Source organism: Trachymyrmex cornetzi, unplaced genomic scaffold, assembly GCF_001594075.2.
Source record: "Trachymyrmex cornetzi isolate Tcor2-1 unplaced genomic scaffold, Tcor1.1 scaffold715, whole genome shotgun sequence".
NCBI classification, from domain to species: Eukaryota; Metazoa; Arthropoda; class Insecta; order Hymenoptera; family Formicidae; genus Trachymyrmex; species Trachymyrmex cornetzi.
In genome coordinates, this window is record NW_017300043.1 from 28,334 (window position 1) to 46,639 (window position 18,306).

General features: G+C 30.3%; 1 protein-coding gene across 1 annotated transcript in view; it reads left to right on the forward strand.

The window, feature by feature from the left end:
- Positions 1 to 14,833: 14,833 nt before the first annotated feature.
- The window catches only part of dachs (unconventional myosin-IXb-like dachs), a 47,863-nt gene continuing 44,390 nt past the window's right edge, over positions 14,834 to 18,306 (forward strand). Inside the window, exon 1 of the mRNA XM_018517638.1 lies at positions 14,834 to 15,060. Coding sequence (XP_018373140.1) covers positions 14,970 to 15,060 — 91 coding nt within the window. The 5' untranslated portion in view covers positions 14,834 to 14,969. The remainder of the gene's footprint in view (positions 15,061 to 18,306) is intronic.

Sequence of the window (18,306 nt, forward strand, 5' to 3'; positions counted from 1 at the left end):
ATTAATTATTTAAAGAGAGTGTTTTGAAATTCATAAATACAATCTCGTAAACATCGCAAGAGTTGCGCCATATTATCGTTTAGTATATCTATGTAAGAACACGAGCACGAGCACGAGGCAGGAATTGGCGATTAATTGCTAAATATATGACCGGCGCATGTAAACCGTTGCATATACCGGTTTACAATATGCTATGACTCGATAATAGTGGTTTAATACTACTATAACCAGTATATCATATGATCGCGTATAATTTACAATCTATTTCAATTCAACGATCTTACATCCCTTGATTACGCTACTGAAAATTAGGCCAATCATGCTTTCGCTCTCAGAATAATATTTGCACACAAAATAATTTTATATTTATAAATTTCTAAATTTTTCTTAAATAACATTCGCATATTTTAATAGTTTAATGTAATTGAGTTAACTATTATTTTTCTTGCCATTATAATTTAATATTATACTCGACGTATATTGAGGAAGACCCGAATTGTGATCAAAACGTTTGCGCTTTTACTTATGTAATTCATTGCGATTAAATATTATGTGAATATAATATGTGATTAAATATTATGTGAACATAATAATATCTACAATATATTATTACGCGCCAACATTTGCGTTGGCTCTTATTAGCTTTTTTCCTATTCAGTTTTGATTTATTCTTATATCCTTTACCATTTGTTATTTTTTAATTAAATTAACTCGCCGTTAATTAAAAATTTTTTTTATTTTTTGTCTCTTCTCGTAATTTGATTCTTGAATTAGCTGGCGGTCGTCAATAGTTAAGTTCAGTTGTTATGCTTTTCTGAGAGAGAGATAAAAGATTTTATGTACTATTTAATTATAAGAAGAAGCTCTTCGTTTCCGGTGACGATTTACGGTCGTAAATCTTCTGTCGCAAAAGAAACTAACACATTAATAAAAATATTGCAATTAATTCTTTACCTGTCTAATCATTATTCTTTTGACTATTTATTCAAAGAAAGCTATTTGTTGATTTGTGTTATACGTTATCTATATAAACAAACAGTAATGTACATCGCAAAATCCGTTTAATGGTATACATTAGGGAATAATCAAGGATTAAGAGAGAAATTCATTCATAGAATTATAGGAAATCAGTATTAGTCTATTTCAAAAGTAACTAATTTAAAATATTTGAAATCAAAATGAATGACTTAATATTTCTATATTTCTAAATCTTAACAAATGATCAATTTAACATTTTATATAAAGATTTTGCAACAAAGTGTAATAGAAAGTAAATTAATCCGCTTTATTTAAAAATAAAATTCAGGAATAAATTAAATTTTGAAATTATATTAATTCTTCGCGTTTTTTAAGACTTTCTGAGTTTTAAGACTTTTTAAATTGTCAAGAAATGTCAATATGATTTCAATACACAATGCATACAAATGATAGAAAGTATTAGAAACAGTTGTGACCTAATTACTCGGTTATCCATCTACTCCATGGGGAGATAAAGAGTGGGGGTTGGAAATTTTATCGGGATTTATTAGCCGCGGGGAATCGACTGGGGGTACGTAATGACCGAGGCATTACTAATGGGGCGAGGAGGAGGAAGGAGGCAAAAAAGGGCGGAACTGCCTGCCAACGTAACAACGCTGCTGATGCAAAAGCGAACAAAATGCCGTCAGGTGTTGCCCCCATAAATCACTGCGTACGTATGTACCACCTTCCATTCGGTCTTCGTCGCGCCGCTCCGATGCATTCGATAAATAAAACATGCGGTGTGAAAAGGTCCGCAAGGTGTATCGATTGGTTCTACCAGATAAACGTTGTATAATGGTGCACATTATTTCTATTTTGGAAAAGACCATTTCCTCAAGAACTTCTACTTTTTCGAAAAGTAGTACATTATGTATTTTTATTTTTAGAATTTTTTGAGATTACATGCTGTATATCATATCTTTTAAAAAATAATACCATGGCGTCATATAAATGCCATGGTGTTATTCACTTTAAACTGATCTAGAAATTTTATAAAACATATTAAAATATATTGCATCATCTGTATAGTTTTATGTATTGTTTCTTTAAAGAAAAACGTTTTTTTTCGTTTCTATAGATTTTTCCCACAGAACTTATTCTCAATCACATCTCGAACGCGAAGATAACCTAATCAATCGTGGCATCGCGTGAGAAACGAAAATTCCAAGAAACTTTAACAGTGCATTAATTACTGATGGTTAATAATGGTACAAGAATTAACAATTACATGGTTTGATAATTATATGCAATCGAACTGAATTATCGTCACTTATTTGTATGTATAAGTGTATGTAGATATTTCACAACACTTGTCAGCAAAGCACATCCTTGAGACTCAAGATCTCTTAAGATTTGAGAACAAAGATTCTATCAGTTTTAATTTTATATTTTTTATGTAAATTCTAAAAGGAAAAGAATTGTAAATAAATAGAAAATAAAGGGCATAATAAAAAATAAACATATAAAATCTTTAGAAATTGTTTATACTATACTTGGAACATTATATTGTGCCATATATTCGATCTTGTTCGAGTTTTAAAAATACTGAGATGCATAAATCGATCGATCATAGATGGCAGGTATTTAGCTCTTCTGAGCCTGGAAGGGGGGGAGGTATCTTAAGTCTACCAATTTAACTTCGTCTATGAAACCAGCACGCCTTCTTTTTGCTAGTAACACAGCAGGCAACTTGCAAAAACCGCACCGAGTCCTGATGCAAATTTATGTTAACAGCTCCAGCGAATGTCTCTCTCATATATTTACAACTCCGCTGCGAATAGAAAACGCAATGTCGCTATACAGCCAAATTCAACGTGAGCAGCACAGATATTTTACATATATATTTTACATATATACGCAATTAAAATTATTATAATTAAATATGTGCCATAATTTTGTTTTTAAATAAAAACTTCCACACTTTATCTGATTCGAGTATTATCTTATGAACATACAAATTTACATATATAAAGCACACATATGCACACGTACGTGCTAATGCGAGTAGAGGTGAGAAAATCATTATCGAAGCAAGTTGAAAGAACGAGTCTCGACGCAAACTTCTTGCAAGCGCGCGACGTACTGTATCGTCTTATTCTCATCTCCACTCGGTTTAATTAAATTCCCGGAGAAACGGTGGCTCTTCATCCCTTCATTACCTCCCCGCAGGCACCCTTTTTTTGCGCACTCGTGTCGACGTGAAGACGCATGCACGCACATGCACGCACGCTCACTCATGTTCACTTTACTAATTGACGGATGAATTAATTAGCACAAATGATCGATCGCGCCCGCCCATCGCTGGATTTATTTCCTGTCGAGACGTACAACGATACGAAGTGTCGGCGCAATATTATTGGATACTAAGAACTTTCGAGTATCTATAAGTATTTTGCTATAGTATTAATTAGAATAATTATAACAAAAATAATAGCAAAAATATGACAATAACAAGAAATACTATTTTAATTTTCCCATTTTTGATGTTTCAATAAATGTTTATGTATTAGTTTCTTTCGGTAATTTTATAAATATAAATCTAATTTACACAAAACTAAATAACGGGCAATTAAGAGCCTAAAAAAACGCAGTAATTCGTGCGGTACTTATATACATATAATTAAAAAATTATCTATTACATGAACGTTTCGGCTATGTTCAAGCCATCCTCAGCATTTTGCAGTTCATAATCCTAACAGGAAGACGATCCAAAATTCCTGTTAGGATTATGAACTGCAAAATGCTGAGGATGGCTTGAACATAGCCGAAACGTTCATGTAATAGATAATTTTTTAATTATATGTATATGAGTACCGCACGAATTACTGCGTTTTTTTTAGGCTCTTAATTGTCCGTTATTTATGTTTTGTGTATTTTAATTAATTATCTCAAGAGCCCAATTGATTGATTTATTGGTATAAATCTAATTGTATTATCTCCTTTCTCTCTCTCTCTCTCTCCTCTCATTTGCATATTTGTACAACATTTACAGGATATCCTCATATGATGAGCTTTGCTGCAACTAATCAGTTGTTATTTTTAAAAGTACATAGAGAAAAGGAAAAATGAAATATACATTTTTAACAGATATTTGGCAATTTTGTTTACACATAAAGTAAAAATGATTGGAAATATTTTATGCTAAATATTGCCAATCTTAATAATATATATTTTCAAAATGTTAAATCTTCAATAATATATTTTGGAAAAAACTCGATTTAATATCTCTCTTGATAGGACGGATATTAAACAAAATTCTTTAAATTAGTAATTTCAGCGATTTTCCCCAGTATATTTCATGTGTTATAAATATTTTATGTTAATTTTTATATCGCTATAATATTATTCAAAACAAAATAAAACAAAAAATAGCAGAAGAGATTTTATATAAAAAGACAGTTTTACAATTTATATTCAGATGTCTAAAAGTCTATCATTATGCAACTGTCACTTTAAATAAAAAAAGTATCTCGTTAGTGCAATAACGAGATATCAGCGATCATAGCGACACGAGTGAATAGTTAAAGAAAGGACAGTGGTCATGAAAAATGTATAAATATAATACAATAATCAAGGTTATCAATAATCAACAATCTATTTACAGATAAACGAAGAATCTTAAAATTTTTTATACAGATAATTTAACATATCATTAAATTATTTATTATTTTAGTATATTAGGTTGATGCATCTAATTTTCCATAATTACAGTTTTATCTTTAGTTAAGTTTAGTTTTATTAATTTAATTTAGATAAATCAGAGTTTACGGTTACTTTTGATAAAATTAATCATACAGCAATTATCAGCAGGAACTATTTGAGACTCCATGAATATGCAAAATCTCATTCGGTCAACGCCAAGTATTTTTTTTTTGGAAAACAGTCCCCTAAGTTTTTTAATCTATAAGATTTGTTTGTTATATATTTTAGACAAATCAAAATTCTGAGTAATTTTGGTATAATTCTCGAAAGCCATGAAACAACGTAGCAAATATAACATTGCAATTTATATCTGTGCAACAGTAGTTAAGAATCAGCACCATTTGCGGAGTCAGCAGTCTACTTACTTAGGAGCAATAAGACGTGCTATGAGAACGTGACGCGTTTCTCTATTACACGCTGATCGCTTTTGTACGCTGCGTGTATCAATCAATATTAATACCTAATTTAAAACAGAATAATAATCTACTACAATCATAAATCAAACTTCAAACTTCCTAAAAAATATTGAGCTTGATTTCTAATGGATAAGTAAAATTATAAATTGAATTATAAAAATTTGTTATAAAATTAAAGTCAAGGTAAAGAATACTTCATAGAAAATACTCTATTTGAAAAAAATATTTTTATAGTTATTATTTACTCAAAAACATATTTAAGAAATAATTAAGGACAAAAATTTAATATTAATTAAACAACGCATGATGCATACACATCAGTTGTTTATAAAACAATAATTGCAACACGGTATTATTAAAAACTTCATTTTCATCATCATTTTTCCACCACACACATTGTATAACTCTTAACTTCTTTTCTTTATTCTCCTTCAAATAAACGCTCGTGAGTCGCCATAAGTTTTCACAGTAGCCTTCATAGTTGTGTGTTACAAAAAGCACCGTGTTGCCCGGTAAAAGTGTCTCTAAAACCCATGGCTATTGTTACATAGCGTACTAAAAGCAGAGCTACATATACATATACATATCGAGCGAATACTTTTACGCGTAAGAGTCGTGAAATGTCAGCCAATCACGCTTGGTTACAAAAAGATTCCTTCCTTCAACTTCTACGCATTCTACTTTTATCATTAATACATTATTTCTGTTATTACCCAAATCCATCTTGTTTCTTCAAAGGTTTCTATACAATATTTAATTCAGGTGGAACGTAAAATTATAATATCAAGATAACATCAAATAGAAGTCATTTTAGGAGAAATCATTATGTCATTCGAAACATTTTTGATGATCAATTTGTAAAATTCTTGACATATCAATGATTTTCAAATGATTGTTTAACTGAAAATCTTTAAATGGTTTTTTAACTAAAAAATAACTGAAAAATTATGTCAAAAATTTATTAGAAAATCATTATCAAAAGTGTATCAAATAATATCTTTCCGATATTTTTTAAAACGACTTCTATTTGATGTCATCTTGATTTTATAATGATTTTTTTCTACCTAGGGATCTTTTTAGATAGCTTTCTTAAATATTTTTAAATAGCCACATAATTTGAATCTTTTTTGACAAGAGCCACAAAAGAATCTTAGCCTCTTCTCTTTTGCTCTAAATAGCTTCATAATGTCATATTTGCCACGCAAATAATTGTGAAATCTATGTCGCTAGGAATCATTCAGTTGACTGCACCGGATCCTGCTACCATTTATTCTATCCATAGAGGCACATCGATGTCGGTTATGCGAATCTCATTTTCTGCTATGGCCGCCGTAGCTCCTTCTCCGAGACGAGATAAGCCGTGTACCCATGTTGGAACTTAAAGCATGCGGCTGCGTGTCTTTAGAAGAAGCACAGGAGGCCATAGATAAGCCTCGATGTATTCTGAAGTACGTTCGTCGTAATATTAATAATGTGTCTTGTCGCCATGTTTCTTGATATAAAAATTCCAATCATTTCTGTAATCAGGTATGATACTCACTAGGATGACCTCTTTGTTTTTCAATTTTATTCCACTTTCTCATTTGTCTTTTATCTGACGTTTAAAAATCTCTATTGTTTATTATTATAAATATGTCTTTTATTTTTACATATAAAGTATTTGAGATCACATAGTACCTAATGCAAAATTAATAAATCCAATGATGATACATCTTACAATTAAAAAATTTTAAAAGACTAACTTATATATCGCTATTATGTAGTAGAATGGCCTAATTTTTTCCAATAACAGAATTCTCAATATAAATAATAAGTAGAAAGTTTAAAGGGTGAATGAGAGGCAGAATATAAAAAAACGTATTTCTTAAAAAATATCATAATGAATATATTATTACATAAAACTTAAAAATTATTGTAATAACAAAATTAAAAAGATTACATAATTTAAATTATCCTTACGTGTGATTACATAGTTAAAAAACGCATATGCTAACAATATATGTTTCGGCTGCAGAATTGAGCCTTCCTCAGTTGTATAAATTTCTATTAAACGCATTGAGTATCCAGTGATTAAAAATGTTCAAAAATCCACATAGTTATCTATCAGGTCGAACAAATATTGCTCACAGAACGGCTGCTCGGTCATGTGAAGGAAACAATTAAAGATTCTATACATGAATAGAGAATCTTATGATCATGTTAAAAAGATAAAGCAATATTTATTCCATTGTTGGCATGGTGGAGAGAGCGTTATTACTTTCCGATCCGAAACACCATAAGAAAAATCAATTCTGTATAATTACGACTCTATTGGAAAATGACTATCCTCTGCCTTTTATTTTTGAAACTATTAATCATAGAATAAAAAACCTGTCTGAAAGGGGAATAGCTATGCAAGATTCGATCGACAAATAACGAGAACCAAGAGATTAAATCTTCTTGGTTTACAGTACCGTATATTCCCTCGTTTACAGATGAATTTAAACAACTTAACAAAGATCTTAAAGTTGCTTTCTTCAATTTAAATAAACTAAATGAATTCATAAAAGTTCAAAAAGATCCACGACCACAGTCTACAAAAAAATAATGTTGTATATAAAATCGTGTAAAAATTGCAATGCATCTTATGTCGGTCAGACGGGTAGACAACTAAATACGAGAATAAAAGAACATCGCAATCACATTCGCTGAAACACATCTACTCGTTCTGTTATAACCGACCATAGAATGCAATCTGAACACGATTTTGATTGGGATAATGTCAAGATTCTCGATGAGGAACCGTGTTATAGCAAGCATTTAATTTCTGAAATGATTCGTATTAAAAAACAAGAAAATAGCCTTAACTTACAAAATAATACAGAAGACCTTCATAAATTTTATTTACCAATCACATAAATAGAATTTAATTTTGCAAAACACATGACCGCTTGACATATAACGCATTGTCGTCAATCGTGTCTTGGCAGTCGTCACAATCACATACTAATCTTTGTAAGCCAGATAATTTTAACGAATTGACGATTCTAATGTAAAAATTATTTTAACGACGTTTCATATTATTTTATTCTTGTAATGACGTACCAACGAACATATTTAATGCGATTTAGACATCAGGAACCACATCGGTAAGTTGTGATATCTGGAGAATAAATATTGCTTTATCTTTTTAACATGATCATAAGATTCTCTATTTATATATAGAACTCTCCTATTGTTTTCTCCACATGACCGAGTAGCCGTTCTATGAGCAATGTTTGTTCGACCTAGTAGATAACTATGTGGATTTTTGAACATTTCTAATCACTGGATACTCAATGCGTTTAATAGAAATTTATACAACTGAGGAAGGCTCAACTCTGCGGCCGAAACATGTATTGTTAGCATATGCGTTTTTTAACTATATGTAATCACACGTAAAGATAATTTAATTTAAGTAATCTTTTTAATTTTGTTATTACAATAATTTTTAAGCTTGAGAGAGAGGTAATTTATATGATATAAATTATATCTTACATCCATTATTTTATAGCTTTATTATTTAATTATACTCGTAAGAAATTATTAAAATCAAGAGAAACTTTTTCAGAAATTTCGATATTAAGAAATTTCCATGTTGAAAACTTTGAACATCAATAAATTAAAAATTAAATATATCTTTATGGTTTAAAATTAGAAATATAAAATTTAGTACTGCGTGTTTTCAATATAGTAGATGAGTTACGGCAGACGATCTTTCGTATCGCGATCAATGATTCGAGATATGTCTCTTCGTCACTAGCATGATCCTTGAATATCAGCTAGACCAGCCAGTCGAGTTTCACAGCTTTTCAATATGTAATGAGGCGAACAAATTATATCGTACCGCGTGCCTGACACATGGATGACGTCGAATGATGGATCACTCAGATTTCCGATTTTAGCCATGTAAAGGAAACCTTAAGGTCATTATGTCATAGCAGCCTCTAGTTAAGTTTGAAAAATTGCAGTTAAAAAAATCAAAAACATTTCATAACTCTAATTTTTAAATATAAATTAACGCGTTCGGATAAAACATAAATTTAAAAGTTAGTCTGAAATTAACTTTCATACTTTGTATGAGCTAGATGAAACAAAAAGCTAGAGAATGCAGAAGGAAACTTTTACAGAATTATTTCACATTGGAAAAAATAATGGGATCGTAACGAAAGTTTAAATAAGAAATGATATGAGAGATTGTCATAAAATGAATTAAATTTTACCCATCGACAATAGTATGGTTTCTGTACAATATACTATGCTATAGCTATATGAGTGTATACATCGATACAATACAAGAAAAGAATGAACTTTTTTCAAAAAATTAAATCGGTTATCATTACTATGTACCTACTGATTGCTCGCGTTTAATAAATTAATATTGTTTCTATCCAATTGAACTATTTTGTGTACAACGAAGAAGGAAGACAAACGAAGGATAAAACAGAAATGAAAGTAGTAGGAACGAGATCAGCATAATGTCTGTATCAAGAAAAGATTAAAAAAAGGCAAGAAGAAGACAAAAGATCTCGACGAAAGAAGGAAAAAAGGCAAACACATTTGAAATCAGAATCTTTTATGAAAAACAAAAATGGAAGGTACGTATGAGCTTTTAGAGAGTCTAGAGAAAGAGGAAAAAGCACAAAAACAAGAAGAATGGAGGATTTAAAAACATAAAAATATTACCCGTACAACATATTTTTACCCATTATTACCCATACAACAGAACTTGCAGCAATATCGCTGCAATAACGCTGCAATATTGCTACAACAAATATTGCTGCAATGTTGCAGCATTGTTGCTGCAATTTTTGTGCTGTAGGGATGAAAGCAAAACATCAAAAATGTAAAACATAACACGTAAAAAACATAATTTTTTCTATTCTGCACGAACTACCGCAGTTGTGACTCTCATTAGCCCAATATTATTTATATTATTTAGCATTCTCGAGAATTATAATTTAAGTTTATTGTTAAAAAACATAAAATATAAAACATAAAACGTTATCTAAAAGTTCGACGCTCGATTGTCTTTATACGTCTTTATACGCAATATTGCAAACACTTAAATTTTTATTATACTTCCTGAAACTTTAATTTGTATTAAAAAAATAAGATTTGAATTTATTCCTTTCTTGGCAATATTATATTTGCCAAATTTTTGACCTTTAGAAATTCCTAAATTAAAAATTTTTATTATCTGGATTGTGTGCGATCATTTCAAGAATTTTTCTTTCTGCTGAATGTGTGGAATACTGAACAACGGATCAGAAATGAAGAGAGAGAGAGAGAGAGAGAGAGAGAGAGAGAGAGAGAGGGAGAGAGAGAGGACGAAAAGAAGATAAAAACATTTCTGGTCCAGTGTCAGTTGCTGATGGATGGGTCCATGAGTTTCTTCAAGGTCTTACAAATCTGCAACGAATCCATAGTCCTTTCATCTCATTCATTTCAACTCAGTGTAAATGTACATGGATATTCTTAAACTATCAGATTCTTTTTAATTTCTGTTAACTTCCTATAATGCATATATTTTATTCCAAACCAGAAAAAATTAACTAAATTATTTATATTAACTCTTGATTCCCTCGTTACAAGTTACATTTTATACTTATATAATTTAAAACATTAACGCATAGCATTGAATTAATAATAAATTAGAGTATCAGTTATCACATAAATCTGAAATACGTACTTACACTTAACAATTTTTTAATAAATTCAGTGATTATTATTTTTTAAAAATCGATTATTTTAGAAGTTACTTTTCAGAAAAAATATTCTAAATATGTTTTTCTTTTTTTTATTTTGGATATTATAAAAATAAATATGTGTAATAGAATATAGAAACACTATCTTTAATATATTGATATACTTAAATATATGTATATAGATAATTATATCTTCAATAATATAATTGATACACTCATATTTAGGATCTTGAAATAACTTTTCAGATCGGTAATAGATCGCTCGAGCAAAGAACATGATTGTATTTCGAAGATCGGTACAATATCAAACGAAGCAGAGTTACGATCTTCGGATCGTTTCGCCAGATTGTGCTAGCAGTCTTATAGGTCCGTTGAAGATATATCGTCTTCTGCTTTATCGACACAAAGTTAGCGCGAATCGAACCAGCGAAAGGTTCCACGGGCCTGTTTTTCATTCGAGTCCGTCTCGTTCACATCGAAACCGGTTTTCTACAGAGAGATTTGAATTTCGCAGCAAAGAACGAATCCTGTTTCTCCTCTGGCCGAGAGCTAAATGCCTTAAATCAATTCACAAGAAATACTAAACATTTCATTATCATATTTTAGATTTAATATTTTCGTGTTCTTTTTCTTTTTGTACATATTGAAATTGTTGTGTCTCAATAATTATAAGACTTTAATTTATAAAGAAGTAGTTCTAAAAATTTTTTAATCTTTAAATTATAAAATGAATTTTTATTTACTCCCTCTCTCATCTACTTGTCAGATTAAATTGTTAGGGCAAAATATAATGCATACAAAATTTTTACATTTAATATTCTATTAAACTTTCTTATTACACTATAATTTTATTTCAACTATTTATGTTTTTTCTAATGAAAGAGCAATGTTTTAGTTTATTTTTACAAAAATTTTTAAATACATTATACTACTACGTAAATATTAATTTTTTAAAATAATTTTGAACATTGGTCAATATAATAATTTTCAAATTTAATATTTAAATCACAAGCATTATTTGCAAATTATTTAATATCTTGTGTTAAACAAAAATAGTATTCCACGAATTGAAATTAAGAAACACATCAGTAGTTTTTATTTAAAAAATTCGTATTTTCCCATTAATACCAATTAAACGCAACATAATATTAATTTTATAAATTTACACCTAACAATACAAATATAATATAGCATGTCTGTGTTACATAACAGTTACATTACTGAGCGTAAAATTATAATATTAATGTTATATTACTTTTAGTTGGTGTTTACTGGATTATATTAAATCAACAATGTTCGCTGATTCTCTTACCGTTTTCGCAACGGTAATGAAGCAAACGAAGTTACTTGTTGATAGTGAGTGCATTTGGTAGTAGGGATCCACTCACAGTGGTCGTCGGCCCCAGTCAGGGCCTTCCTCCCTCCGTGTTGCTCGTGGAGCCTTTTCCCCGTTTACATCACATTGAGTGGGGAGGAACAGGCTCGTTGCACGAGAAGTGGGGGATTTAGGCCCAGAAGAAGATAAGAAGCGAAGGAAGAAGAAAAAAGAGAAGATAGAGTGAGAAAGTTCTCTCACAACGACGATGTTGCATTGTTTACGACAGGGTAAGCCCGCTTATGGCACAGCCATGTTGGATTCCTTTCGCGGCTGTAGATCAAAATTATAAGGCGGAACGCGCCTTGAAACGTCCGCTCGAGATCCTCTTGAGTGTGCCACGAAACTCCTTCTTTCGCTTTTCTCTCTTTTCGTCGCTCCGTCGAAAAAGGGAGCAAGGGCGCTTCGAGAATGCCACGAAGATCGATCGCTTCGTTTGTCCTTTCTTTTTCGACCGTTCAGCAAACGAGAGCGCGAACCTTCTTCAGCCTCGTGTTTCTCTTCTGCTGCTCTGGCTGCCTTGCGAGCAGCCATTCATTGGGTAGATAGGTCAGGTGACATGTATCGCGTGTCGCGCTCATCGAGCAGCTCAATGGCTGCTTGTCAGTGGATGAACGTTCGCCAGCAACAAGTGACATGAATGTGGACATAGGAAAGATGCCTGTTCTTTAAACAGATGTTTCAAGTTTGGTTGGAAAGGATATTGATCCAATGATATACATATGCATACTTAGAACCTGAAGACTTAAATCAAATTGTATACATTGCATGGGTGCAACGCGCTTGTTTAATTATGTCTTTAATTATCTCGTTTATGTTGAAATTTTTTAGTATTTTCCTTGCCCTAATTGATATAATGCTACGATCCATTATATTATTTAACTTATTTAATTACAAATGGAAATTAGAGATCGATAAAAATAAATCAAATAAATAATTTTTTTCCATTTTTAATCGAACCGCAAAGATGTTTAATAATATCATTTATTATGTATATATCCATTTATTGACAATAACAATAATTGTTTGTTTCTAAATATGTATATATTAATATATTATATTAATTATTTCTTTTATACAAATAATTTCTTTACATCTTATTTTATTAACCTTTTATAATATTTTAATACATATTTCAAGAAACATAATAGTGCCTGACACACAAGATTATTACATAGTATTGGATCAGTGCAAAAGTTTTTTTTTGTGCCCGATTTATTATTCAAAGTTCAAACAGCTGCAATTTTGTTAAAAATAAACAAAATTTAAATTTATAAATAGAGTTTTAAAGCTTGAAGTCTCTACTTTCGAATGGTTACTGTATTTTTTGAGTTTATGTAATTATAATTTTTACATATAGAAAACTACGAGCTGAAAAAAATGAAAAATTTTCATTTCACTTTGTAGGTCTGTAGCGTGCCCAAAAAAAATTTGAGCAAATTTTCGACTCTCTATCGTAAAAGTTTGAAGCTTTGCCTACAAAATCGTTTTTTTAAAATGTTCCTGTTTTATTGTTCCTGATTTTTTGTTACTGAGAGAGTTGTTGCAAATTAAATAAAATGAATATTTTGACTTTGATTGCTCATAACTCTATCAAAATCATCACAATTTAGAAAAATAGATTCTTAAATTCTCTCATCAGATAGAGTAAGATTTAGATTTTATTTTATTTTTAATAAAAATAGCAGCTGTTTGAAGTTTGAATAATAAATCGGGCACAAAAAAAAAACTTTTGCAATGATCTAATATAACTATAATATTTACAAATATAATTACTTTAAAATTTTTTTTTGCTTGAATCTTTGAAATCTTAGTACTTCTTTTACGAATTTTTGACAATTGCAATTAATTTACATAAAACTATGTTTCGCATTAAATTTGGCTTTATGATGTTCAATTCCCATTTGAAGTTTTATCGAATAGATCAGCAAAGCGCATAATAAACCGCAGTGAATCGTGGAGGTCGAGAGAACTGCCTAAGGTGAGTCTAGGGCCGCAATCATTTTTCCACAACCTCGTGTAGAGCGGTCCAGTCGGAGACCAGTCCTCTCGTCTCTCTCTCCTCTCTACCGCCTATCTCCCTTCACTTCATTCTGCAGATATCCTGGATCCCGGTATGCCCGTGGTGCCTTCCACCTAACTACCTGAAGCCTAGGTAAGTTTCGCAGCTCTTACCTTTGGGAGTTATGGCGAAGGCGCTTTAGGAGAAATAAGGCCCAGAAGGTGGGTCTCAGGCAACAATGACGCCCAGTTGAACGCGACGGCTCGGCACTCTTCGCATGTCCAAAAGTGCATAGGCTGTTTAAACGAAGTTTATACTCGTAAAAAAATTGTGCCAAGTTAATATATTGATCCGAATTGATCGACAGATCATATTCGTGTGTGAATCTAGTTATCGTGATCTCTCTGTCTCCTGCAGTGTTAAAAATTTAATTTGCAGTATATTTATTCAAAATTTCTCGAGCATTTTAATTCTTAAGCGTTAGTGTAGAAATCCTTGGATCGATTAATAATGTTATAGTGCAATGTGATGCAAATTTGAGTGTCTTTAACATTGAAAAAATTACGGTGAAAGATGTGCGAGTGCGGTGACGAATGCTCCGAGGATACGAAGACGCGGGAACTCCAAGATGTCCTGTTTCGTTAGATTCGCAGAAACGTTAGATTAAAAATCTAAGGGCAAGCTTAATAAGGAAAATTCTGAACGAGATTAAGAATCGAACAGCTGAAATGGCTACCCTCGGTCTCTCCAAAGTCTTCATATTGGACAAGTATTTTACGGAGCTACAAAAGTTCTGGGAGACCGAGAAAAAACTTCAAGGTACAAAGTTGTGAAGCTGTGATAACATCTTCCTGTTAATTTTAACGATCTGGAACATTTTTCTCGATTACTAAAACTTGTAATCCACAAATTTACTTTGTTTTATTCTTAGAATTTATACATTTTTTTAGATTCTCAACATTGTATTTATCACATGCTTGTGTCCTAAAATCTATACAATATTTTCTCTTTTATATGTAATATATATTTATTATATATATATATATCACACTATATCGTTTCAAATTTTGAAATTTACGATTGAAATTTGCATGTCGAAGTACGTCATTCATCTAGAATCTTCTAATATTTTAAAATTTTATAATATTTTTAATTGTAAAATTTTATATTAATGCGTACAAATATGAAATTACTATATTTTATTCTTCCTAAATTTATGAGATCTTAAATCTTTTAATTTAGTGATATATGATTTTTAAGTCCAAAACAAAATTGGGTAACATCTGAATCTTGATTTCTTAAAACATTATACAATACTTTTAAAAGAGTTATCATATACACATATGTGTTAACATATTTGAATTTAATATACAATTAATAAATACAAAAAGCTTGATCAAAAAAGCTTTTCCCAGGAACAAAAAGTACTTTTACTCATCAATTTTCGCGGCGGTAATTAAAATTTGTATCTTCCTATTTTATGAATACTAATCAGTTAATATATTATTTTATTTAATAATGAAGATTTATGAGATAAACCGTTAGATTTTAACTACTCAGGCAGGCTCGAAAGCACTTGATACGACCCTATGCTGAAAATGAAGAGTTGCGGTGGTCATTATAAAAAATGCCTACGCTTTACAGTTAAAGTAATACAATTTCTTTACATCTTCGCGGCTGTTCTTCCTTGATTACCTTTCAGCATTCTTAACTGTATTCAGAGATTAAAGTCTTTCAAAAAAAATTTATATGATGCTCGGAATAAGAAATTTATATCATCCACATTTATATTAAGCTGTCCTAAACGATTATATTTATGCTTTTTACTGCCGATATGTCCTTCAATTTTGCAGATTTTTTTGTAATCAGTAAAGTGTATGTGTTCAGATAACCAATGTTTTTTATTTAAAATGCAAGAATATAATTTTATCAAATTATATAGAAAAACTAAATGAAATTCCATATTTAAAATTATTTTTTTAAATAATTTTAAATACAGTTTTAAATAGTAGATTTTTTAATTTAATTGTTTAACAAGTAAACCTACCTTTGTGTGACTCGCCGATTTCATTGAAACTTTGCACACTTGTAGAGTACGCAAAAATAATAGATACATATTTTTTTTATCGGCAATGGTCAACATTAAAGGAGTGAAATCGACCCCCAAAGTTGAGGGTATTAGGGCATCGTCATGATGTTTCACATAAAAATAATGTACCGATCAACGCGAAACTATTACAAAATGTTTTTTATGTTAGTAAAGTTTACATGTCCGACTTTCCATGCACCCTTGTTGCGGGAGGTAAACCATCCTTCTCGTAAGGAATAATTGTTATGACGAATGGGTGACGAAAGTCTATTAACATTTTTATCTATAATCTAATCTACAATAATTTCAACGATCAAAAAATATATATATAAAATAAACGAGTTAAAAAAGATATTAAAAAATTTAATTTAAAAAATTTCAATTAAAAAAAAATATTAAAAAATAAAAAACACCAAAAAATAATAGTGTTCTGCTTTAGTTTTAGTTTTTAGATAGGTAGATCAGACTATAGATAAAAATGTTAATAGACTTTGTCACCCATTCGTCATAACAATTATTCCTTACGAGAAGGGTGGTTTACCTCCCGCAACAAGGGTGCATGGAAAGTCGGACATGTAAACTTTACTATCTAACATAAAAAACATTTTGTAATAGTTTCGTGTTGATCGGTACATTACTTTTATGTGAAACATCATGACGATGCCCTAATACCCTCAACTTTGGGGGTCGATTTCACCCCTTTAATGTTGACCATTGCCGATAAAAAAAAATACGTATCTATTATTTTTGCTTACTCTACAAGTGTGCAAAGTTTCAATGAAATCGGCGAGTCACACAAAGGTAGGTTTACTTGTAAGTGAACGGAACTTAAATATTGAATAACTAACATCTCTTTAACTAAAATAATGATTTTAAGAGTTTTTATTATTATTTTTGCAAATTATTTGTCAATATGTAGTTAATAAATAAATTATAAATCTTTTCAAACATTCTTTGTAATCCTAAATAACTTGTTAAGTATATCTTATTTCTGAACAGACTTATAAATTGTTTTACAAACGGTTGGACATCAATGATGACATTTACGTTACAAACGTATATGTTGATTTTTTTTAGACTGTCAGACTAAACATAGAGGAAGAGTTTTGAAAAAAATAGTAAGATCAAAATAACTTTTTTACTCGATTCTTTCCCAACTCGGAAGCGTCATTATTTTGCAGTCTAAGACAGCCTTACAGCTATTGTTTCATTATAGTGCGTCCTTCACAATTACGAGCTTCTTGAGTAATTAGGTGGAAGGAGTGGGAAGATGAGATATAATTAAAATACCTTCCACTTCTTTGTCATTATTAACTTCTTCGAGAAGAAAAATTGCATAAAGCTGATAAATTATTTAATTGTATATATACACCCTATATAATATGATTTTAATTATTAATTGTAATTATTAAATGTTATTCCCATTAAAAAAGTATAAAGGATATTTAGAATATATTTTTATATATATCAAATTTATTTTAGAAATGTATAGTTTCAAAATATTTATGTCCTATATTGTGCGCATATTAATTAATATTATAAGTTACTATCTTTAACAAGTAATATTACATCATAAAATTCGTTAATTTTTTCCTTTTGTTTAGCTCTTTTATTTAAATAAATTTATTTAAAATTTGTGAGAGAAACCATGTTATTTAACAATTTTATAAAAATTAAATATTTGGGAATTGTCATTATTTAACGAACTATTACGTTTATAAATAATTATGTAAACATTATAATGTGGAAAAACAAGCATGTTTACGATTGATAATAACGAAGAAAAAAATATTTTCTCGCTGGGATTTATGCAGGGCAATGGCCTAAACTGATACATACATCCAGCTGCAACTGCTACTATGTGCTGTAAGCGCACATGCGTGAAAAGCACGAAGTATAAACGATATACAGGGTGTTTGGCGACTACCGCATTTTTTGTCATACGTGGGTAGAACAGCCTATACTGAATCAAAAAG